The sequence below is a fragment of the Pezoporus flaviventris genome, unplaced genomic scaffold (assembly GCF_033815535.1).
Source record: "Pezoporus flaviventris isolate CSIRO_AGI_PZ_B2104156 unplaced genomic scaffold, CSIRO_AGI_Pfla_v1 ptg000035l, whole genome shotgun sequence".
Lineage (NCBI taxonomy): Eukaryota > Metazoa > Chordata > Aves > Psittaciformes > Psittacidae > Pezoporus > Pezoporus flaviventris.
Window position 1 is genome coordinate 5,969,640 of NW_026892583.1, and position 25,259 is coordinate 5,994,898.

At 41.7% G+C, this 25,259-nt stretch overlaps 2 protein-coding genes across 2 annotated transcripts in view; both read right to left on the reverse strand.

Moving 5' to 3' along the window:
- Positions 1 to 8,463, reverse strand: part of LOC133274021 (cytosolic phospholipase A2 epsilon-like) — a 33,506-nt gene extending 25,043 nt beyond the window's left edge. Inside the window, exons 1-2 of the mRNA XM_061462766.1 lie at positions 8,368 to 8,463; positions 7,031 to 7,120 (exon numbers count right to left, since the gene is read on the reverse strand). Coding sequence (XP_061318750.1) covers positions 7,031 to 7,120; positions 8,368 to 8,463 — 186 coding nt within the window. The remainder of the gene's footprint in view (positions 1 to 7,030; positions 7,121 to 8,367) is intronic.
- Positions 8,464 to 16,081: 7,618 nt separating this feature from the next.
- The window catches only part of LOC133273801 (cytosolic phospholipase A2 epsilon-like), a 32,692-nt gene continuing 23,514 nt past the window's right edge, over positions 16,082 to 25,259 (reverse strand). The window contains exons 12-20 of the mRNA XM_061462359.1: positions 24,803 to 24,939; positions 23,847 to 24,069; positions 23,190 to 23,304; positions 22,496 to 22,633; positions 19,442 to 19,549; positions 17,999 to 18,193; positions 17,419 to 17,585; positions 16,505 to 16,691; positions 16,082 to 16,290 (exon numbers count right to left, since the gene is read on the reverse strand). Of these exons, the coding sequence (XP_061318343.1) occupies positions 16,082 to 16,290; positions 16,505 to 16,691; positions 17,419 to 17,585; positions 17,999 to 18,193; positions 19,442 to 19,549; positions 22,496 to 22,633; positions 23,190 to 23,304; positions 23,847 to 24,069; positions 24,803 to 24,939 (1,479 nt within the window). The remainder of the gene's footprint in view (positions 16,291 to 16,504; positions 16,692 to 17,418; positions 17,586 to 17,998; positions 18,194 to 19,441; positions 19,550 to 22,495; positions 22,634 to 23,189; positions 23,305 to 23,846; positions 24,070 to 24,802; positions 24,940 to 25,259) is intronic.

Consider the following 25,259-nt stretch of genomic DNA (forward strand, 5'->3'; position numbering starts at 1 on the left):
TTAATGAAGTTCTCCACCCAGTTAATTAACCCTTCTTGTCAGGTAATTAACAAAGGTGGATCACCACATTCACATGTTAGGAATGAGCTTGGGCACCTCAGCATATGCCCTAGAAGGCAGAAACTCATTGTTCAATAGGATCTCCATAAACATGGGGCAATCCTTGCCGCCATTTATCTCTAGAGATTGTGCAAGGCACTGCCAGCTCCTGGATCAGCTCCAGCTAAGCTTCCTCAGGCAAATGGCATTGCTTGAGTTAGAACGAAGGATTCTGTATTTGCAAAGCAGTTTGAGGTTCTTAAATAGGAGACATTAAGGAAATAGAGCAGGTTGGGATTTTTTAATGATTATTACACAGTTTCTGGCATCTGATCCCCTGTCTCCTGGTTGCCATGTAATGACTTTCTAATATGTTAGCCAAATTTTTCCAACTGGCATAGGGAAATCAATTCTCAGAGATGCAGGTTTCATGAAAAGCCTTACTGAAGTGTCACAATAAAAAATATATCAGTAGCTTCACAGAAGCTACAGATATCAGGACCAGTGCTTGCAATGGGGGAGAGGCAGATGCCACCAGCCAGTTACCTGAGAAAGAGGCAGCATCCAGGCATTACCCGTCCTGGCAGCCCTGGTACCTGCTGGTGGGAGTAGAAAAGACAACAGAGAAAGCAGAAATCACCCCATGATCAGGCCTTGCTAGTTCTACTGCTCCCAGGAGGATTTGCTATTTTAGTTATCTCCAGTAACATATTAAACAAAAGAAATGTATTTAAATAGCAACTGTGACAACCGTAACGTGATGTACTAGGGTCTAGTTATACAAAGAAACTGGCAGCTATTCATGCATAAAACAAAGGATAGAAGTTCTGCTGCTGTGATTACTTAAAAACTACTATGATGTCTTTAACAGAAAAAGGGCTGCTGTTATGTCATGATATTCCATATATGGAGGGATTCCCATCATATCCTTGAGTGGTGGAAGACCCCAAGCAGTATTGTGCCCTGGGGCTAACAAGGACATACTACAACCGTTCAGCACCATCACATCGTAGCTTTGCTTCTGATAAAATCAAGTCTGATGTAGTCACTCTGTGACTGTTTCACTGATTGTCAATCTGTCAGCTTGCCTTCAGCTCGGTGTTTCCCAAATTGTATTGATGCATGCTTCCTGCACACATGCGTGTAGGACAGCTGCATGCAACATAGCACACTGTGATGCCAGAGCATGAAAAGGGTGTATTCTGCTAGTGTCTCTGTACTCCCAGGGAGATGAAGCTTTACTGAGATTTTCCAAAGAGCTCCATAAAACACAGAGCAGACGTCATATTCTCTTCTTCCATGTTTGCACCAATTCCATAAAAAAGAATAACATGGTATGATACTTGGCACCAAGTTCCTGTGTTGGTGGAAGTAAAGGACTCCTCTGTCACGTGAATGATTCCAACTTTCTCCCCGCTGGATGAGTAAGAATTCAAAACAAGAAATTTCTCTGTTGTGAGCACTCTGGTGATGCAGGCTGGCTGCATTCCTGGCAGATTTGTGCCTCCATAGGTCTATCCCAACTCTTTTTAAAGTCACACTTGTATTCAGATGTAGGTATGCATGGAATGCATCTACATTGAGAAGCACTGCTGTAAATTACTTCACTAGTTTAGCTGTATAATACATCCTGTCACATAACAAGTGGCTATGGAGCTCCAGAATGACAGTTCTCCTTAATGAGACAAAAACCCATGAGACCAGAAGATGGATATTCTTCATAACCTTTTTTTACTTGCCTTTCTCTCAATACCTCTCTTCAGTCTCTAGGCTTCTTTATCTAACAGACTCTTCCACTATGAGCTACTGCTAGCATCATCTTCCCAGACTGTGATATCAATGGTACGGACATTCACTACTCCACCATGTCTACTGAAGACCAATCCAGTTTCGTAATTCCACAACAGTACAGTCAAACGAGTGCTGGGTCAATGCATACTTTGTTTTTCAGTGAAAGCTCTTTGTTTTACCATAGATTTTCAATCAGGTAGCAGAATGTTGTAGCTGCCTTCCCAAAACAGAGAGCAGTCATCCAACAGCACTGATTCAGAGAGAATTTACACTTGAATCTCCAAGGGCAGCCAATACATTCCAGGTCCCAATTGCTGCTCTTTTTAGATTGCTATTTATTCAAAGAAATCATAAACTAATAGAAAAGTAATTCAGAGATCCTGAAATTCATCTTCAGTGTATGTGATGAAAACCGTATCATTACCAAAACCCAGTTGTCATCCAAGCACATGCTTGGCTGTTGCTTCTCTACCTGAAACGCAGAATGCCTTCCATGTGGTCTTGTGAGGAGGTGGCCTTTGTCATGCTGCATGAAAAAGTTTGATTTGGAAGCAGAGAAAATGTTGTGCCACAGTGTGCTGGTACTATCACCTATTTCAGGGCAACCACACTGCATGCTATCCCACAAGCCATCCTGCAAAGACCAGTAGAGGTTTAAAAACACCTTGAGGACAATCAATTTGCTTTTTCAGCTGTTGAAAAAGGCCATTTCTGCAGACCAACCTGAAAATATTTGTGGCATCTCTGAAAACCACGAAAAGAGCTTCCTCTCCACCTGCACATTTTTTCTGCAGTCACCCAACAATAATGCCTCTATCCATTTCTATGTCATCTACTGGCACAGCAGCCTTTCCTGGCAAAGACAGCTTCTCTGCCTTGACTAAGGTCTCCCAGCATTCCTGGCCTGGAGAAGCATTCTGCTGTGATGAAATCACTCACAGGATATTACCAGGGCACTCCTTCCTTCATCTCCAGGTGCCAATTTAACTAGATGGTAGCCAGGGACCAAATCAAACTAAAATGCTTTGCTGCTGACAGTGTATCCAGAACTAGTGGTGTCTGAAGACGTGCCCTTCTTGAGCTGTCTGAGAGTCAGGATTCCTCGGAGAATGCATCCGCGGTTTTTCTACACTTGTAATTGAGATGCTTCAGGCTGTGAACATCACTCAGCCAAGTCCTGTCCCAGCCTAGTAAAGCCTATCTCCCACTGCTGTGGGATGGGCCAGTGAACCCCACTGTGGCACACTGCTTGGGCTGAGCACAGTTGGCTGCGGCATTTACCCATGTTCCTGAAGCTCTTCCTCATTCTTGACAGATGCTTTTCCACACTGGAAAAGCAGCCACTCTAATTGCTTTCTTCCTCTCTCTTCTCCAGGCCCTTGGGGCTCTGGCACCTCCATCAAGGGCTGAGGAGCTACACGGGGCATGGTGGGTGCTGAGGACCACTGCTGCCACGGGCTGCTTTTCACAAGCCATGTGTTTCACAGGTTTTATTAGTAACATAACTTCTAATCAGACCGCTTTTTCACCAGAATTAGCAGAAGTCTTGGTTGAGTATCAGTAAATTCAAAACTCCACAGCTGGATGGAAACATTCCTTTCAAGCATATGGCCACAGTAACCCTGGTTTCAGCAGGGAAAATATAACTGTGTCCACAGGAGCCTGACAGCTATGTGCAAAGGCCACAAGTGTTGTGTCCTTCAGATCATTACCTTGTCATACATATGTCCATTATGGCACTCTGAACACTTTTGAGGAATAAGGCTGTACATGACACTGTGCTTGAAACATGTTTACAAAAAGCAGAATTTCAAGCATTAATCAACACAACATAGATACTCTCAGTACACAAGGATCCCGGCTTTTGCAGAGGTGCATTATTTGACTGATAACTCAGGCTAATTGCATGGCCTTTTTCGTACTGTTAACACTGTACTCCATCTTTTAGTGTTTCCAGATGTTTAACAACTGGAATTTTTCTGATTTTGAAAAGTAAGTCCATTTGAAAACACAAAACATCCAATTTCATGTTCAAAATAATTTCCATATGCAGAACTGCAGCTAGGGGAATTGGATAGTCTATGCATGAGAAGACAGAGCCCTTTTATACTGCTTTGCCCTAAAACAACAGAACAGATATGAGAGAAAGAAGCTGATCATTAACCATCTGAGGGTTGAGATCCATCATACCTAATTTCAGATAGCTGTAAAACAGGTGTTTTCATCTGACAGCTGCTAGGCATTTCTGGAGTCTCATCCTAAGCTAGACATTACCGCAGGACATGCATCATCCTCTGAAAAATCCCTATGTCCAGCTACTGATTCTCAAGGAAATCTAAAGGTCTACCTCAGTTTTACATTTTGATGCCAAATAGGGATAAGACAAACCATGTTTCAAAGTTTTGAGCTTATGGGAAGCAGTGTCTTTTGAACAGAGGACAGCAAGTTTCATTTTGAAGTGGGAGGCTGGAGTGTGTTATTTCAGCAGTCTGCTTTTTGGGCATCCCCGTACCACCACTCACAGGGTGACCTGGGCTCAGAACAGCTTCTGCAGTGAGCAGAGTTGCTGCTGGTACCATGCTCCTGCAAACACCATGAGGCTGGATGTAGCTCAGGAGTGGTTTCCTCCTGCCTTTCCAGTTGCTGCTGTTGCAGCCTGGGCTGGAGCTGCTCCCGCATCCGGCCCTTATGAGATACAGGGACCCCATAAATGGCACCAGTGGGGACCCAGCCCTCCTGCTTGTCTCTGCTCTTGGTCCACATGATGGAGTCCAACCTGTGCCAGAGGCAGCAGCTGCAACCTCTTCCTAATCTCTCCATGCAGTGTGGCAGCACCCCACTCTTCCCATGATCTCAGGAGCTGCTTCCAGCTCCCAAAACCCAGCAGAACCCAGGACTCCTGCTTTACACAAGGGTGAGAATTTAACTTGCCTGCGCCTCTTCTGTTAAAGGGCTGCTGTTTTCCTAGCTGCACAAGCCCTGCAAGAACAAGGAGCCCTTGCCAGGCAGGGAAATGAGAAACCACTTGACCTGAGGTATGAGGCATCTTATGCTTGTTAAGAAATGGCTAATGCTGAATTCAGAACTATGCATCCATTTTTCCCCTCCCCTTCCCTCACAGTAATTATTGTATGAGACTTGCTGCAGTCCTTAAATATTTTAATATAAGCACTGAGGTCTGAAATACCAGAGCTGGCTCTGCCTAATACTTTAACATGGGGAAAAATACCAGCCAAGTCCTGAATAACACAGATTTCTTAATGCAGATAAAAATCAGCATGTTGGTGTAAAGGCACAGGTAGTACCTGGGGTATACTGTGGTATCTTTCTAAGAGATGATCCCTCTTAGCAGACAAAGACCCCCATATTTAAGGCTTCTGGTAGTTTCAGTGGTGAAATATTTACGCTTGAGAAAAACTGAGCAGAAGATGAAAGCATCTATGCATCCTTCACATAAACACATGATATGCTGCAGTAATCAAGTCATAATCACGCAAGTGCATGGGCTAGAATGCTGTTCTGATCACAGAAATTAGAACAGTGCCTGTGCAACCAGATGCAAGAACAACTCAGGGGTTTGAATCTTTTTGCTTTCTCTCGTCATGATTTGGTGTTTCTTACCCCTTGTAAGGAGCAGACAGGATACCAAAGACTGATCAGTTCACTGGGTTTTGGCCTGTTTTTACCAAAATTTTCACAAAATCTTTCATCCTATACACGGTCCAGAATTTTTGTACCACCACAGGCTGGAGATACCAGACATGTTAAGCTAAATATTTGCAAGAGGAAATGTCACAAAGACCAAAGCCTGATAGAATATATCCTGAGAAAATACAACATAATCTTATAATGCCAATGATATTTTTTCAATATAAAAATTCTAATACTGTGCAAACACAAAAGATAAACTTCAAAGAGTGTATGTGAAAAAGTAAAAATACTGTAAATGTGAATGAAAATTTCTTTCAATTACTCAGTGCCTAAATTGTACCAGGAATACCTGGTAACTAGGTTATCGCAAAGCTCACCTGTCTCCCTGTTTACAGTATTACTTGAACTTGCAGACAAAGCTCCTTTTCATTTTGTTCAATATGTCTGTGTAGATAATGCAAATAATGGAAATATTCATAGAATTATCTGCATCAGCAGCAGATACTTCCTGGGACAACACTGTTATATGAGTCACATTTAAACTTCTCTAATCCTGACAGGTAGGAAGCAATGCCTGTACTTACTGCACAGATAGCAAAACAGCCAACTGACAACCCCTACCAAAATCAGTAATTTCTAACAAAAATAAGCCCATGACTGATCTTCAAACACAAGAAATAGCTTTAGAATATTCGAGCATCACTCTGTTCACAAAATACATCATTACAGGTGTACTTTCTGATGGAACACGAAAGTGGTGAAAAATCAGGGTTCAGTAATCCAGGACACACGCACACCCTAAATTGTTAGAATAGATGTTGTACTGCCAAAGCCATTACAGCAGGACAAGCATTGCTATTACTTTCGGCCTTTCAGTCACAAAAAATACTGTGGAACAGAAAGCTCACCAAGGAATTTCTCTTACAAGTAAGCAAGGGATTAAACCAGTCGGTATTCTGCATGCTCCCAATAAAAGGTAACAGAGAAATACAGCAAACAATTCTGAAATTCATAAAGGTGGAATAAAATGATCCTAAAAATAAACTTAAGGGTGTAGCACTTTAACTGCTGCCATCATTACTTATCTACCTGAGCCTTCTCCTCTCTTGAGCAAAGCAAAACCATCACTCCCTCTTTGAATGCGTGCTGGTTTTGGCTGGGATAGAGTTAATTTTCTTCATAGTAGGTAGGATGGGGCAATGTTTTTGATTTGTGCTGAAAACAGTGTTGTTAACACAGGGATGTTTTACTGTTGAGCAGTGACCACACAGATTCAAGGCCTTTTCTGCCTCTCACACCACCCTGCAGCAAGTAGGCTGGGGGTGCATGGGAGCTGGGAGGCGATAGCCTGGACAGCTGACCCCAAATGACCATTTGCTTGCATGGGTGGCTTTTGCTTTACCTATTAAACTGTCTTTGTCTCAACTCATGAGTTTTTGCACTTTTACTGTACTACCTCACTGGGGGGAGAAAGTGAGCAGCTGCATGGTGCTTGGTTTCTGACTAGGGTTAAACTACATCAAGTTCAAAATTCTCTTGTTCATAATACCTTGAAATCTCCATTGTCCTGTGCAGTACTTCCTTCACCTCCTTCTTGCTGTCCACCATCTCTCAAAGAATTGATGTCTGAGTCTTCATACTGAAGAAAGAAAGAAATAATAAATGCTAACATTAAAACAACAACAGCATCATTATCAGGGTAGATAATTAATTCCTACTTGCAGTAAATTATGCTGAAACCCTAAATAGAACAGCTGATGGTTACACCCAGCTCTGTTACTGTGCTCGGCATGATGAACAAACCACTGCGTGGTTTGGCACATGCAGGTTCACAATCCATATCACGGGTACCCTTTCAATGATGCAGTGAAGGAAGAGCCATGTCAGCTGTGAGATAACCAAAAGGTGCCCCTGCATTTATTCTGTGAATAAGAGTTTGCTTTTTGTTTTGAATGGGATCTTTTGGCAACTTGCTCCTGCTCTCAGGAGTATTAAATCTCAATAGAAAAAGTCCCAGAATCTCTTATCCGCGTTTGAACCCAGAGCATGAAACACATTGCAATTGCAAAATTTTAAATCTAACTTTTCAATTTTTTCAGGAAACTGAAGTTCCAAAATACTTCTACAATGTAGGGTGCCCCCTTTTGAAACACTTCATAGGAAAACACCATTAAAGAACGGTTCCTAAAAGACATGTTGAAAGTGTTCTGTTTCTAGAGTACTTCTTAAAGCAATGCGCCTTTGTCCAGTGAAAAAGCACACAGAACAACATATAACATACTGCAGTTAAAATTACATGTAAATCTGGAAATAACACAGGGAACACAAAGCCAAATGTAAAATTCAGAACAAAAATGGGAATATGTAAATAAAACTAAGTTTTCTGTCCCTATTCTCTACCCTGTCCTTACCCCTTTTTCAATAACAAAAATAGGGTTGTCACATTAATACATGTCATTTTGCTATTGACACAAAAACATTAAATTTTTAATAAAAGTAACATTTAATTATGGAAAGAAACATCTCTTTTTTTTTAACTGTACGTGTGGATTCAGGCTGACAATTCAGTCCCTTAAACATTATTTTCTTCCCTGTTGATCTTTATCACTTTCTCTTCTTTTTCTGTCTCCTTGCTATGCTAACTTCTCTTATTTTGCCTGTGAAGCTAAGAACTTTGGCTCTGGTGGAGTCAGGAGGACTTTTGCCACTGATAGCAACAAAGAGAACATGTCACTTTAAACTCCTCCAGGCAGAAATATTGCTGCTCAGTCCCATCAGACAGTAGGTTTGTACAGTAGCTTGTATAGAAACACTCTCACAAAGCGGGATTTTGTTTTCCACCAAATGCAGTGGACCTTAAGTAAACTTTCAAAGCCATTTTCTTACCTGTAGACCTTTTGCATTATATAACATCCTGGCCTTCCCTGGATCCATGTAGTACAGTGATTCCGGCACCTCCACGGGAAGCAGTTCCTGAGACATGGTTGAGGCAGGATTGACTCGTGTAGGAGTCAATGACAAGTTATTTTATAAAATGAGCTGAGGCTCCACCCATCTCATCTCTATAAGTAAAGGACTCCCCTCCCATTGCTGAAGACGATGGAGCACCAAGAATGACTGCTCCAGGGAAGGATCTTACAGCACAAGCACAGTATCTGAAAGCGATGCAGTACCTTCCTCTGGCTGGATATGCCATCCTGCAGTGTGGGGAATGGCCTGAGCAGAGAGTAACAGCAGCTCCTACGTAGCTGGAAAAAGCCTCTGTGTGTAAATAGCTACCTGCATGCTGGCACATACATGTCCACTTTGATCAAAGCCTCCACATAGGTGAGGGGACTCAAACTCACTACTTGCAAAGAGGCACTGCCCTGGGCCGCACAGTAACCCCCTCAGAAAGGGCTACCTCCACCACCTGACAGGTTACTACATGGACCTGCAGCTCCCAGCTCCTTCTGGACTGCTCCCATTTCTTCTTCCCAGGGAAGAAAGGGCAAGGAGTGGGCTTAAATTCAACAAAAAAGCAAAGAAATATAGAATGTCTGTGCAAAGAAGATAAGAATTACGCTTTCAGCATTTTCCAAAGCAAGGCAATTGAACTTTACAAGGCAACTGCAGGAAATTCATGTCAAGATGAATGCAATATAGTATCCAATAGTTTAGTTTTGTTCATTTTATTTTACAGAGATTTTGTTCAACCAAAGAGCCTGAACCAAAGAGCACATGAACATCTCCAGGCATACCCAGAGGAAATTACCATCTTCAAACACATAAAAACAAATGAATAACAAACTAGCAGACCTAGTAACAGTAGGCTGTGTCATAGCATCTGCATTTCCAGCATGAAAAGTAGTTTTGCACACTCTTCAAGTACAAGAGCATCTTTTGGCCTTAGGTCATGGACACACAGAGCTGCATCCTGGAGAACTCCTCTTGCAGCTTTATTTAGAGAACAATCATTCAACTTTTTTTTTTTTTAGCCTCATTAGAAAAGAAGACCTGATTGACCTTGCAAGACCTGCCATGGGACACTAAAAATAGCAGCATACTTGTTGTTGGAGTAGGCCAGTTTTCCCAGGGCTGATTAGTTCAGAGAACCATTGGCATAAATGGTGATAATCACTTAGAAACCCCTCTAAAAGTGACAAATCTTAAGAAAGCTGAGATTCCCTGTCCTCAAAGAAACCCATGGAGAACCGCAGATGGGTTCTATGTACAGATTTTCACATCTGCAGAGTTAATTCTTCATTATATGCATACTTCACCATCTGGGATGATCTGTGCGGCCTTTAGTTAAATCAGGGTATTCCGATGCCACCTGAGTGACTCCACACGGAACTCCATTAAGAAAGCTCTGAGGCTGTCATTAAAATCTGAACTAATGTTGCCTAATTTAAAATCTGTATGTACAAATCCAGATGGTCACTGTAGAATAAAAATCAGATGCTCCAAGTGGAATGATTTTATTTCTTTACATTTCCTGTTTCAGTAATATAAGTATAGATGAAGCAAAATATCTGCTTCAAAGATCTAACCGTAGTTGTCCTGGCAGCAAAGAGCACACTACTCTCATCATTCAGTGCTTGCTAAATCTCATCGTCTCTTTAATCTTTACATTTCGTATTCACACTGCAACCCAGTTTGTAAAAGCATCAATCATCTGACAAAGTTACCTCCGTTACTTCTGACTGTAGAGACACGCTGTGGAGGAATGGAGCTCCATGACGAACTTAAAGTTTGTCCCATCCTATAATAACAAGAAATGCTATTAAATGTGTTCAAATACATTTGTGATTTCTTTTATCACAATATCTGATAAGAATGAATCTGCTGATAGCCAGTGTCCCCCTAAACACCTTACAACAGCGTACACTTGCCTAGCATTCAAACAGGCCAGGCAAAACGAGCCTGGGTTTATTCTGGCGAGCTGGAAACACAACTAGGACTGGCTGTGACCACCTTTAGGACGTATAGATGCTACTTCTGTACAAAAAAAACACATTGGAGAGCAGAGCCGAATGGACGTTATGACTCAGATACATCCTCTTCCAGCAGGAAGTGTCTTAGACCATCAATTGTACAGTTACTGAAGGAAGAAGATGTGGAGCAGGAGAGGAAACTCATGGGCGGCAGGAGTGCTTCTGTTGTCTGTTGCTTTACTCCTGTCACAGGTAAGAAGGAATCTTCTGGGAAATTAATTTTAAAGCAAGTCTTTAACTAGAGAGTTTTAAACTACTAGAATATATTCTTGTTAGGAACTGAGAAAAGTACAGCACTTTATATCCATTGCATATATACACCAGCATTTCATAGAATCATCAAGTTATAGAATAATTGGGGTTGGAAGGGACCTTCAGAGGTCCTAGCTGGACCTAGTCTAACCACCCTGCAATGAGCAGGGATATCTTCAACTATACCAGGTTGCTCAGAACCACATCCAGCCTTGCCTTGAGTATCTCCAGAATAGCGCATCTACCACCTCTCTGGGTATGCATTTAGCACATAACTGGTATATGGCTCTGAAAATGGAAAGTATTACTTGACTGGCATCACTGTAACTTTTTATACCACTGCACTCACAGTTAGATGTTTGTCTACGTTTCTGCCATGTTACAGTTACTAAGGCATTGGATAAGTTTCAGCACTCGCTATAACAGTCTCTGTATAGCCTATTAAAATTGAAATTCATGCTCCATTTTATCTCTATGAGATTCTGTGTATGTTGCAAATGTGCAGTTCCCAGTGGTTACCTGCACAGTGAGAAAAGGCCCTGTGCTATGGGATGTTCTCTGTACTCGGAGGAGGTTTCCCAGGAGTGCAGTAAACTAGAAGAGCAGTTGCCAAAGTTTTCTGAATCACTGTTCACTCTCCACATTTCCAGATTACATGCAAGTTTATCATCTCCTCATGATCCAGAAACCAGTATGAGGGCAGTGTGACCATTGCAGTGCTCTCTTCTGTGCCCCAAACCAGCTGCGGGTTATAGGCCATCAGCTCCCACGTGAGCAAAGATCCTGGACCACAGCTTAAGAGTGAAAAGTTATGTATTAAGGGTCTACAAAGGATTTTCTGAATAATCTTCTGCACATGAGACATAGACATTTAATCTGCAACAAATTCTAGGATATCATATAATTTATTAAATCTCAAAGATAAATTACTGCATATGTTTACAGATCCAACTCGAGGAATTTGGAGCACAGGTTGCTTTCAAGCTTGGTTGGAACAGTTTTGGATGTCAGCCATCTGAGTAGCAGAAATTGCAAAATCATAGAATCATAGAATTGTTAGGGTTGGAAAGGACCTTAAGATCATCTAGTTCCAACATCCTGCCGTGGGCAGGGACACCCTACGCTAAATAAAAGAAACAACTATCAATTGCTCAAGATTTAAAAGTGCATATTAATATATGTAGTAACTTGCAGCTCCTTACCTGATAGTTATCAGCCCCCAAGCACACTCCATTATCTTGGTGGAAGAAAGGAAATAGGAGTGGAGCAAACATTTCATATATTTACAAGTAATTTACAGATTATTGGCTGAGAGAGGGAAGGGTGCAATAAGTAGCTGGCAAGAAAAGTCATACTTCTGGAGACTGGGGGACCATCGGTATTTAAGAGCAGAGAAGAGAGAATCTAGAAAGCACTTGCAGTATGCGTTTCAGGCATCTGCAAGCCCTGAGCAGTCAGAATCTCAGAAGTAGGATTTAATGCCATCACATTTTCCAGTTTAGTTGCTGTTCATTTTAATGGACCAGCCTATCAAGAATGCTTTGAAGAAACTGGAGGAGAGATATACCTTTATTTCCATTCTCAGTGTTTGTCACCACTGCCTTTTTGTTCCCGATTTCCTTTCTTTTTTCCTTTCCCTGCCATCTTTTCTTTCCCAATGACTTGACAATGAGTTTCCAAAATATCCATTTCCTTACTTTGCACTTGGAAGTGCTTTTTGGATGCTGCAGGTGTGCTAGGCTTCAGTGGGAACCCTGCAATGGATAGGTCTTCCGGAGGAGCTCAAAGGCACAGAAGTTCAGTGGCATGAAAGACACAGCTTTCACCCACTGCTACCTGTTGGCCAGCACACTACGATCAAGGCATGAGGAAACCTGCCTTGCTGGAAATGAGGCCCTGATGGCTTCCTCTGCAGCATTATCACCCTTGTAAGGTGGTGGGATATTGCACACACAAAGCAGAGCTTTACATTTGAACAGGGGTTTGGCACAGGGTTTCTCAGAAGGGAGTCCTGCTCTACCACCCATGTTCTCCTGTACCTTCTGGGCAGACACATGGTGCAACCTATAGCCTCACAAATGAATAACTCAGATTGTTTGCAATAATCTTTTGTCTGATTATTCTTTGTGCTCCAGAACAACGTAAAATGATGCTGTCAACCATCCCCATTAGCTTGTTTCCTCAGCAGCACTTACCTGACAGGACTGTCAGAACGACTGTCTGAGTACACACATGCCTCGTGAGTGGTTAAAAAGCCCCACTGCTGCTTTCCTTAGGTTCCTATGGGCTGATTCACCTCACTGAGTTGCCCAGTTCTCCATGCACCTTTGTGATAATCAGAAGGGCTGGGGCAAAGGTGCAATTGCATGCTAATCCTTCACTTACCTACAGATAATGAATAGGTAAGAAGGAAAAGCCAGACACAGAAAAGATGCAGAACATATTATTTACAATTAAGGAGGTCAGCGTAATAGTGTTTGTAGTTCCTGTTATTACAGCCACCAAGAGTTCTGCCTTTTAAAACAAGAAATATCATGCTAACTCCTGTCGGTGCTAACACTGTGATACAGAGTAGGCCTGGAGTTTTGCAGTGCTTTCCCGCTCCAACCCCTCCTGTTTATTTCCTTCCTTGGAGTGATAATTTGATTAAATTACTCCTATTTCCTGTAAAAAAAAAAGGACACTCCCAACCTGCAAAGCTAAAGAAGATTTTAAAAACCTGCATCTGAAGCTGTTACCTGCATTCTTTCCATTCCTCAGTACAGCCCTGAGGCTAAGAATGGGAAACATATCCCCTTAGCAACTGAACCAGAGCAAAAGATGCCAGAAGGGAAAGCCTCCACACTGGCCTAGAAGGACTGGCAACCAAGACCTTCTGCAATTAATTAATAAATTTAATGATAAAAAGCAAGCTGAACCCAACAAATTAACCAACTCCCTAATTAACAGACAAAGCACCTCTGCTAAACATGGATCAGGAGAGCTGACTAGATGAGATTCTGGAGAACAGGCCACTGCTGCAGAGCAGTCACCTGGAGAAAACTTTATCTCAGAGAGGAATAAACCAACTGCAGATGGCATGATGGCACTGGTATCCTTCCCCTCTGCTTAAGAGCATTACTTAGGGGTTGCTACATATCTCTAGGTGAAGGCGCCCATTGTCCCAGGAAAAGGATGGCTGGATGGAGGATTAAGCCAGACCTTTTTCAGGGTCTACAGCAATGCAGGATCTTTAAGTATTTTCATGGTAACAGCAAGGACCTTGCTATGGGACTCAGGTGGTTGTGGGTGTATCTGAAAGAAGAAAGTCATTGATGTTTGAGGACTGAAAGCAGAGAATTGACAAGGAGATCCAGTTGTTGTCCAAAAGCTTTAGCCATGCCGAACCCACCACTTGTGTAGGACTGGCCAGAATGCCAGGAGGTGGGGTGGGATCAGCCCCTGACAGGTACATCAGAGCATGCCTTAGTGGCACACTGAGGATAAATGGGGCTTTCCTCTATTAAACCAACAAACAAAAAGACAGCCATGGAAACCAAGGGGTATAGTTAAAGACAGGGATGGGAGGACAGAGAAACTTGATGTCACCAAAGGACCTGGATGACCACGGTGGGAACTCTATTTGCAGCTCTTGAAGATGCCCAAAACCCCCAGCTGGAAGATGGGCGGGTGGGAGAAGTAGCAAATGCATGTGTCACCCCAAGTAGGTTTGTCTTAATGATAAACAGGGAAGCCCAAGAGGGATGCAGAGCTGGGACAGAAGAGAGGCAATGCCAAAAGCGACTGCATGACTCAGCAGCAGAGATTACAAAGAGAGGATCCCTTGATGAGACCCAGCAAGTAAACAGCCATTTCAGTGCACTGAAGGTTTGAACCAGGGCTGCAAATTGGATGGAGGTGTGAGAGCCTGGAAAAGCAGCTGGGGCAAGGACACACCAACCCTAAGGGTGCTGAGGTCATGGGAGGTGAGTGTGGGAGATTAAAGACAACAAAGACTAGAGGAAGAGAAGACATAAAGGAATGCTTGAAGGCACTAGGAGAGATAGATGATGATAGGAAAAGGGAAGAGAAATTTTCAGCCTTTTAGAGGTTCAAATTTCATTTTGAATTAAGGATTTATTTCATATTTTGGCTCTGATTCATTATTTATAGCTCTGGGTTTGCCAACACGTTACTTCAGCACAGACAAGTTACTGTGTTTCATTTAAATTTGAAGTAATCAGCTGAAACGGACTGAAGCATTGTATCTTTTATATATATATATTAGTATCTTTGTTGTAATAAAACAGGTTTACAGAGTATTTGCATTATTCAAATCCTTCATAAAGCAAATCATTATTTTGGTCTTCATTTCAAAAATAAGCAGTGTGGACAAATTGCCTTGTGCTATTTATAGTAGCTGCATAGAGCCTGTGTTGTTTGTATACAGTCAGCAACTGACAAAGTTATGCAATTACCCATGAATTACCCATGGGTATCAGTGTAAAGCACTCAGTTTGCCTTCTTACCACAGAATCTGAATACCTTTCAGGTTTTGATGTTTTTATTCTCACAGCATCCCATCCTATAATAACAAGAAATGCTATTAATCCTATTGAGATTAATGGGATGTGGATGCTGAGCTGGATCCTCTAAATACCATGAGCATTCAGTAAAAAGCACAACCTCAGGTTAAGTACTTACACATGCACCAGATGAGCTGATTCTGACTCACAACAGAGTTTGAAACAGTCACTTTCAAGGCATTTTCCAAATATAAATATTTCTGGGTTAATAAAACTTGGAAACCCTGAAGTATAAATCATTTGGGTTTTCCATGTGAAATCTCAGCTTTTCTGTGTCTTTTACATTCAGGTTTTCATGTTCTTTTAAACAAAATTTCTTGCTGATACCATAGGAAAATACAGTTTTCTCTTTTTCTTTGAAATTGCCCACATTTATTATGTATTTTTCTGTTGCACTAGATTTGGACTAAATTAAATATCTGTAGCTCATTTGTCTTCACGTATCACTTCTATTAATGCTGTGAATTTTGAAAGAATTCATATTGCTGCCTCACATTCATGCATTTAAAAAACTCATCAATAAGCCACTTATTCTCTAATGGTTGGTTTACTGCATATACATGCATGTACGTGAAAAAAAAAAAACAGTCACCAACAGTTAAATCCAACATAAATAAAGCAAGAGACTAATCATTATTTTGTTCAATCAGTTTATCTATCATTGCCACGTGGTGGAGAAGAACCACAGGCTGAGACAAGTCTTTGTAGTTTCACAAGTCTGTTGTGCTCATTCACAAGCAGTGCTTGATTCTTCTGCCGGGAAAAAACAAAGTTATACAGGCATCTTTCCGAGACTCAGATTGGCATTTATCTTTTGTGCTGTCGTTTCTGCTCTACGGCTGAATTCAGAGCCTGAAGGATCAGATTTTTGTTGTTCTGAATGTTGTAGCTGGTCAGTTCTATCAGTTTGTCGAACTCGTCCTCTGTGTATGTAAAACTGCTTATGCAGTAAGGGGAAAAAATGCTGGAAACATCCACCTTGCCCTGTGCCATCTCAGCAAGGCTGCGCTCCACACCTGGCAAATAAAGAAAGAGCATTGATGGGGTATAGATGTGGTCCCAAGTTCTGCTTCCCATGTGAGCACAATGGTACATCTTGCTTGCTATCCAGACACCTGCATTTCTCAGCCATGGTAGCCACACCAGGGGAAGGAGGGAACCATGCTAGACCATGTTTCCCATCCTGACACAGCTAAATGGTGGGAGGACTATCTCTGCCCCATGGCTTACCAGGTTCTTTGTATTTTCTGAAGGTGTCATTCACCAGGGGGAAGAACACCACTATCGGTGCCTCTGGGTTCTCTGTGTCTTCAAAGAGGTAGCACTCCTTTAGATTTTTCTTTTCTTCTTCACTCATGTGGATTTTGGGAAATGGGATTCCCTGCTTTAGGAAGTACTTGGAGGCTTCTTCCAAAGGCTGCATTCAGAGAGAAAAAGGAAGAAAAGATCAGAAATTCTGCCACCCCCTCTATACTTCCTAATGTACAACATATCCACCAAAAGCCTTTCACAAAGATCCATGAGCAGCAGTCGCTGTCAGTATTCCTTCTGGCCTTTGTCTTTTGCATGAGATGTTAAGTACTAAATTATTAACAGAACAATAGTTCCAGACCCAGCCTCCAACTTGCACTACTAATTGTTGTTCTACCTCCTCCTCTTCATCAGCTTTTATCTGCAAGACAAATAAGATGTTCATGGCTGAAAGCAAGGGTGACCTGGCTGCTTAGGACACAGAAACATGCCCCTTTTACTGGAGAAGATCCTGAAATGAGCAGAATGGACAGGAAGTCTTCAAGAACTTCTGCCCTGTCCATATCTAATAACAGGAATTATAGACCAGGTTATCAGCTGGCATTTGAAACAGCACATATGGTGTCAAAAGACAACTTTTCTCCACAATTTAGAATAACAACAACAACAAAAAAAAAATCCAGCTGCTGTTCTAAAGACACCTGGATAAATTACTTCTAATTTAACTGCATGTGGGTATCTTTAAATAGAAAAAGAAACAAGTTCTTCAGTGGTGGTACTAGTTCCAGAGAAACACTCTGTATAGACAGTAGCCTTGATAACCACAGTTAAAGAGGGCTAAAAGAGCTAAAAGACAGTGGTCGTTATCGAAGAAAATACAGCAGCTATCGCACCGATGTCTGTGATCCAGAAGAATAGTTTAGGTGCAGGACAACATCCACTTTCCTCTCTGGCCTCATGAGTGGTGGGTAGCTGATATCAATGTATCCTGCTGTGTCTGCCAGGCGTATGAACTTCGCTGTTTCTGTCAGCTGGTTGGGGAAATTCTCTAGTATAGTATCTAAAAAGAAATACTTGTTATGATGAGTGATTCACTGAAGAAGCAATTTCTCCACTCTTTGGCTTGTAAGGGTGGAAAAATGCCTCTTGTCTCCCCATTACTTTTGCTTTCCAAGACCCTGCTGCACTGCGGAAGCTCAGCCTTGACAGAGAAAAGAAAGACCTGTCCTAGGTAAAAAGACAGCAATCACTCACTTCTCATGTTGCTTTTCTTCTGTCCCCAGTGAGCAGTAGTTGCCTTTCCCTGCAATCAAGGAGCATCTTGGAGCTGATTTGACTGGATGAAATTTAACTAATTATCTTGAAATTTTTGTTGCCAAAGTGAAAAATGAAGCCTGTTCATCATCTGCCTTTTCTTTGCTGATGAAAACACCAACCATATAGCAGATAAAATAAGTATTCAGCAACATTTACCTTTCCATATACAGAAGCTTTTGCTCTGAAGGTATTCATTGTGCACCTGGAACCCCTTCAGGAAGTTGTAGAACTTTGAAACCATCACCCGCTCAGACAGGACCTGCCGAATGATGCCCATAATGCCACATTCAGGGTCGACTAAGTAAGTCTCCAGCTCATGGCCACATGCTGATGAGGAAGGCTCATCTCCTTCTGAAGGGTAGAGGAAATGAACAACAGTCAGAGTGGCAACAAACCTCTTAAAGCTGGAAAGATTACCTACTGCTTGATTGAACAGGTGGACACCCTGTGTGCAGGTCAGGGTAGGCTGAGAATCTGCACCAATTTCTTTCAAAATTAGATAAAACCAGATTTGGAAAAAAGAAAAGAAAGAAGAGAAGGGAAGGGAAGGGAAGGGAAGGGAAGGGAAGGGAAGGGAAGGGAAGGGAAGGGAAGGGAAGGGAAGGGAAGGGAAGGGAAAGGAAAGGAAAGGAAAGGAAAGGAAAGGAAAGGAAAGGAAAGGAAAGGAAAGGAAAGGAAAGGAAAGGAAAGGAAAGGAAAGGAAAGGAAAGGAAAGGAAAGGAAAGGAAAGGAAAGGAAAGGAAAGGAAAGGAAAGGAAAGGAAAGGAAAGGAAAGGAAAGAAAAGAAAAGAAAAGAAAAGAAAAGAAAAGAAAAGAAAAGAAAAGAAAAGAAAAGAAAAGAAAAGAAAAGAAAAGAAAAGAAAAGAAAAGAAAAGAAAAGAAAAGAAAAGAAAAGAAAGAAAAAAAAGAAAAAATGCTGTCAGGAGACTTGGACACTCAGAAAAGAGCAGAGAAAATTATTTGCACTAAATGGCACCTCATGAGATTGGGAAAGAGGGCCATTGACTTTCTAGCACAAGTATTTATTGAGCTCAGGGTTCTGCAACATTTCCACAGAGAAAGTGATGAAAAGCCCATAAACCAAACCTGCTAACCACATTTGAACACAGGAGGGACAGCCAACACCTCTAAGGAAAACACAGATTTACAACAGGATCAAAGAAAGTGGAAATGGAGTTCCACATAATTGACACATCCAAGTCTTCAACAACAACATATGAAAGGTACCATCTGCCAAGGCAAACAGAGAACACAGCACTGAGATGTGTTACAACATGTAGGGTCACTGAAAGGCCCCAGGCAGATGATTCTTTAAAGAACTTCAGTAGTTTTATATTCAGTGACAAATCCTCACTTGCATAAATTCAGTCCAAGGGAGGCTAATAGAAATAATGTTGTTATGAGGAAATTCAGAAAGGAAATCTAATTAGATATTGCTGGCTCTCCCTTGGGGAGTGGGGAAAGAGTAGTGCAACATTGGCCTCAGTTTTAAGATTTAAAAAGCCTTCACATATATTTCACACTACATGCATCTGAATGCAACGTCCAGTTAAAGATTCATAAGACAACAGGTAAATTAGAAACATAACCGTAACCAACCAACATCAATAGTCCTGTGTTGTGTACATCTCAGTGAGCACCTTTCTGTAGGATCTGATGAATGCCAGGCGTCCAAGAGGTTGTAGGAAAAAACATTGCTCCACAGGCCTGTGCAATGGTAAAGAAGAGGGAAAACATGTTTTGAAAACGTGTTAATGGAAAAACATCCCTTTTAAAAAATAATTTTTCAGCTTTGTGAGGGGTATCAGAAAGCTGAAAGATTTTCAAACTCTCATGAGAAACTGCAGGAAGTTCTTTTGTGGCAACTCACACTCTGTCCTCAAAGAGGACCCTAAATAGTTTTAAACATTGTGCCAGACACTGTAGTTCATTGTCATGTACATTGCACACACTGCAAACTAGCGTTTTCTGTCCTATAAGCAACAGCCATCAGAGAATAAAACCACAACATTTCCTATAAAATGTTTGGTCTACAAGGTATGTCATATACAACCATACACACAGTTAAAGGTTTGAGGGGCTGCTCCTGAACAGCCAAGACTCAAGTGGTTATTCTGATCCCTGTTATTCTCATCCCTGTAGTCCTTCTACTTTTGTTCTCACACTTAAAAGAAGATCTAAAAATGCCTCAGTGGTGCAGAAATCTCCAAAGCCCCTTGGATCTTGGAAAGCACTTCTTCCTCCACAGCTCTGCCAAGGGCCCTGAGAGGAGCTCTGCCAGAGAAGTGCTGAGCTTTGCCTTGAAAATCTCTACCAGTGAAAGCTTTGCAAAAGCCATACATTGCAAAGGATGCAGTGATTTGAATTGCACAATACAATAGTTACGCCTTCCATTAATTAGTGACAGAAATACAATTCTCTTGTAAGCCTGGCTTGTTTGTGGAGTGGAACAAGAAGCCAAGTGTCTTCTGCTTCACAGGAGGTCCCCATAAGAATAGCACTTTCTTGAGAAACATTAGAAATATGTAATTAAGAAATCAGATAGGTGTTTACTGGCTCTACACTTAGCCAGGAAACAGACTTCATTTGCAGACAATTATTGGGCAGTTTCATCAACACAACCCCATCTCCCTGCAGCTTGAGAAGCTTCTGTCCAGGTCCACAGTGAGAAGGCAACTCCTCTCATTTCTCTTGTCTTTACTTTGTGCCTTCTATACCCATAACTCTTTCACCTCTACGAACCTTGGGAGTTACATATTGTGCATTTTAATATCTTCCAGACACTGTTGTCCGCATGACATTTGGTCGCAATTGCATAGGCATGTTTTCCTAACATCTTGCACTCAATTTTCATGGTACCTATATTTGCTGAAGTGAGAACTATGAAGAGAGACAGTATCTTTTACTGGGCTGACAGTGTTGAAAATAGCAGACAAGCTTTCATGCACCCTAGTCTTTCCTCTGGAAACCTGAGGATCTGGTATCTCCATGAGCTCATCCAAACTTTCCAGCTCTAGCCATTGCTCTTAAAGACTTGCCTCTCCCTGAAAATTACACCTTGCTTTTATCCTTGAACTATCACGTTGTAACTAATTGTACAATTTAATCACAACCTAAGAGGGCATTACATGTTGTATCACTAGATGGCAACATTGCTTTAACTCTCCGCTCTATCCTTCCTAAATACACATCCATGGCTGTGTGGTCGCCAGCTGAATTCAGGGGCTGAGGCTGAGAACACAGAGCTCAGCCTAATCTGGGTGTGTTGGGTATGCTTCCTACCTGGCCACCTCGGGTATGAACACACTACACCACTGACACTGGGAAACAGCAACAGGGGCACGATGTTCTCATAAGGCTCTGTAGTCCTACCTAGTTCTATAATCTACCTCCTACCTCTGGCAGTCAGCACGGAGTGTTTAATGAAGGAAAACAAGATCTCTTCTCCAGTGTACTCTTCAGCATCTAAAGTTTCTGGATTTGGCACTTCTAGTGCTTGCAGCTGCATCTGACCTACTGCATTTCAGAGCCACCAGCCACCATGAATTTGTCCTCTGCTTTACAGACCTATTTCTGTTCTTGGTTCCTGTGTTATCTTCTGAGTCTTTTCCCTCAGCCACCTCTTTTCTTAACTCATTACATCAGTAAAAGCTCTAAGCATAGTCATTAAAGCTCTGAGATTTAGTGTCCATGTGGCTAAGCGCTGTCTTCTTCTCCTTATGCCCAACTATTTTCTCATGATTGTTCCAATACGACTCTGGCCTCCTCCTGCATCATACAGAGAGGTGCACAGCTTCTCTGCACACCAGATAAAGAATACTACCAGATAAAGAATGGTGTTGCTGGTTTTATGGATTTTTTAGCTCATAAGTAAACTTTTTCTTACTGATTCTATGATTCTGTGATAACCTTGCTGTCCCGTTGTGTGTTGTGCTTATTTACATGCAATACATCTATTATTTGGGGTTTAAAAGCAGATGGACTCTCCTGCAGACAACCTGAATCCAGAGAACTAAAGTACAAAGTGGGGTGGTAGAGAGTTCTAGCATTACACAAAATGAAAAAAGAATTGCATAAAAACTGCTAAGCTGTCTTTCAGGCATTACTGAGAGCTACTCTACTGAAATAAGGATGACAAAAATCACTGAATTAATCATGCTACACAAAATCACAAATATAATACTATTAAACTTGCAAAAATACAAGTAACAGTTCAGAAAACTACTTAAAATTTCCATCTTTCAAAACAAACCCAGTCACAACATTGTTTTTTTTTGCTGTAAAATTATACCATTCATTGATACATTTGGTTTTAAGTTTCCAGTTTCAAAATATAAATGTTTTCCATGTGGAGCTCTGCTGCTCATTTCAAAACAAGTCTAACCTCTTTAAGCAGCCCTGATACTTCAGACATGAGAGCCACCATTCAAGGCAAAAGCAGCAGCAAATAGTGTCATTTGAAATTTCCTCTAGTTATTTTTTAGCTCTTTTCCAGTGTCTATAAAATTCACCTAGATGTGAGAGCAGCATGTTGCACACTTTGCTTCAGTCCTGCATGTTGCAGAGCACTAGTTGTACAATGTAGAGTCTGTATTATATTAAAAACACAGTACATACATATGCAATTCAAATATTCACAGTGGAGCACATCACCTTTCATGAAACAGATGCGGCTTTCGGGGAGCTTCTTCATCAGGCGACCCATGAAGAACTCACTGCCAAAATCCTCTGCCCGAATGAAGGCACCATATTTTAAGAACCCGACTTCATAAGGGGTGAACTCTACCCATTCTGCAAAGGCACAAAAAGAACTTTTTCAGTTCAAAAAATTAACTTTTAAATCTCAATCCCTACTTCCCTGCAGGAAGGGCTCTGAAATGACAAGGAAGCAGCTGCAGGACAAACCATTTCAGCAGGGTGATCACAGGCTGATCTTCCTCAGGATAAGAGGCTATCATTCAGCTGGTTTCACCTGCTCACTCAGTAATGTTTCCCAAACTCATTCATTCAGAACTTCCAAACAGGCCTCTCCCGACAGGACATGAGTGAAGTTTATACCAAAGCCATCAGCCTAAGTTAGCCCACATACAGGGCTAAGCCTTTGACTTGTGAGTATCTCAGCTGTCCTAAAGTACCTCCCCCAGATTTCTCCTGCCCCATAGATGAGGGGTTCTTACCAGAGCCTAGGCATAATATCTAGAAATGGAAGAGGAAGTTAAGAAGGAAAAGGAACTGCATATCAATGATATGGTTCAGCAGTGCATAGGGTTGTAGGACATGCAGTAACTGATAATGCAGGTTATTTGAACACCAGCCAAGTCCAGATACAGCTCAGGTTTGCCATCACCTTTGAACTCGGGAAGGCTGTAGTCTTCTTTGATGTTGAGGATCATGTAGATAGGTAAAGGATTCTGACCCTGACTCAATGCCTGTCGCTCATCTGAGAGTTTGTGGTTGTTTTTCTGTGAATTGACCAGAAACAGAGAAAGAGCAAAACCAAGGGACCTTCTTGGCATGGTGCATGGGCTTGCAAGACTGCAGCAAAATAAATACCTGTTCCCATCTTCATTTTCTTTGTATCTCCACTCATTTTGTGTCCACACATGTTTTAAACCAAGGAGTGATCTAAATATTTACACATCCACATAAGCTTATTTAATTAGAGGTGGTACACTTTGTGGTACAATGGTTTCTCATTCTTTCCAGTAAATGCATCCACTTTACAAGTTCTTACAGGGAGGAACAGAGCACAAGAAACCAAAAGCAGGACTTTGCTGTTAGGTGATCAGATACTCATACTGGTAGAAGACAGATGTTTTCTCTATTACCCTTTGGGCTGCTAATTACATGCTGAGAGATACGTGGGGACAAAACCCCTTTGTTAGTCAGCAGAAATCATCTGCTTGGTAATGCTAGCACACTCTCAGACTAGCATCTGCCCCTTGAACTTAATTTTCCATACAAGAGAACTCAGTAGCTATTACAGAAAGCATGGACACACTACCCCATCACTTAATGCTTTTTCCAGCAGAAGCCCCCATAAATCAATGCTAGAGATCTGGTATCCCTCTTGCTTCCTCAGTTTTAGCTCCTTGTCATAGTACTTCAAGCTCTCCACGGAAAAGCAGCTTAGTTTGCACTTGGTCATATGTCTGCGGACTTCACCAATCTGTCTGGACAGATCCTCGTGTGACCAGTCAGTGCTCTGATACAAGTGTGACAAGGTCCTGGGGAAAAGAAAGGAAATATATGTTATCATATGCCTAAGACACTTTCGCTTGTTAGGCTTGGATTTAAGGACCAAATGAACTATCTGAGGTTCATTAAACACATTTTCTGGGCTCTATTATTGAAGAGAAAAGATCTTTTGATTTAGGGACACACTCACACCCGCCCCACTAGTGAAACCTAAGGACTTGCAAAAAGCCCCTCTGTGTTATGTTGATTTATGTACAAGTCTGTGACAATCTTGTATAAAACAGGGGAAGTTTAGATTGGATATAAGGAGGAAGTTCTTTACTGTAAGGTTGGTGGTGCACTGGAATGAGTTTCCCAAGGAAGTTGTGAATGTTCCATCCCTGGTGGTGTTCAAGGCCGGGTTGGACAGAGCCTTGGGTGACGTGGTTTAGTGTGAGGTGTCCCTGCCCATGGCAGGGGGGTTGGAACTGGATGATCTTAAGGTCTTTTCCAACTCCATAATTATTCTATGATTCTATGACTTGCACCAGGATCACTCACTAGGAAAGATCCTAGAGGTGAAACAATGGGTCAAGGAGAACGTTGCTCCCCACCAGCCAGTGCTTAGTTCATATGCTGTCTCAAGCAATGTGTTCCTAATGCAGGAAGAAAAACACCTGAGACTGAAGTAGTACACCTTCCTTTGCTAAAATAAAGAAGAAAATTCTCTCACACAGCAGGCAGACTATTGAGGTGACGAAGGACGTTCTTCATTCTCCTTACCATGTTGAACCAGATGACCCAGTGATGTATGAAATAGCATCTAAGAGACCCAGCTTCTGAAGACCCAACAGGTTGCCTAACAAAGATGTCAGTGCCCGGGTGCCACCTCCTGTTGTCATGACTGCTACAACTGGTACCTGTTTAAACATTGACATGGCAGTGTTAAATAACTTAGTTTACCAGCACAAATGATCAGAGCTCAGTTAATTGCATCATTTCTATCTCAAAAGAAATTCCAACATTTCACGATTTCCCAAGCAGGAGAGAAAAAAATGAAAATCTGGTATTTTGCAGAGAAGGAAAAAAAAAAAAAAGAAGGAATTTGGTAATTAGCTAATTTTTACCTTTTTTGATCAATCATTTTTGATTCTAAGTTGCTACATGTTGGTTTACCAAAACAGCTCAAAAGTTGTTGTTTCAAGGCATTTCAGTATTAGAGTGCATTTTCCCTAATGGA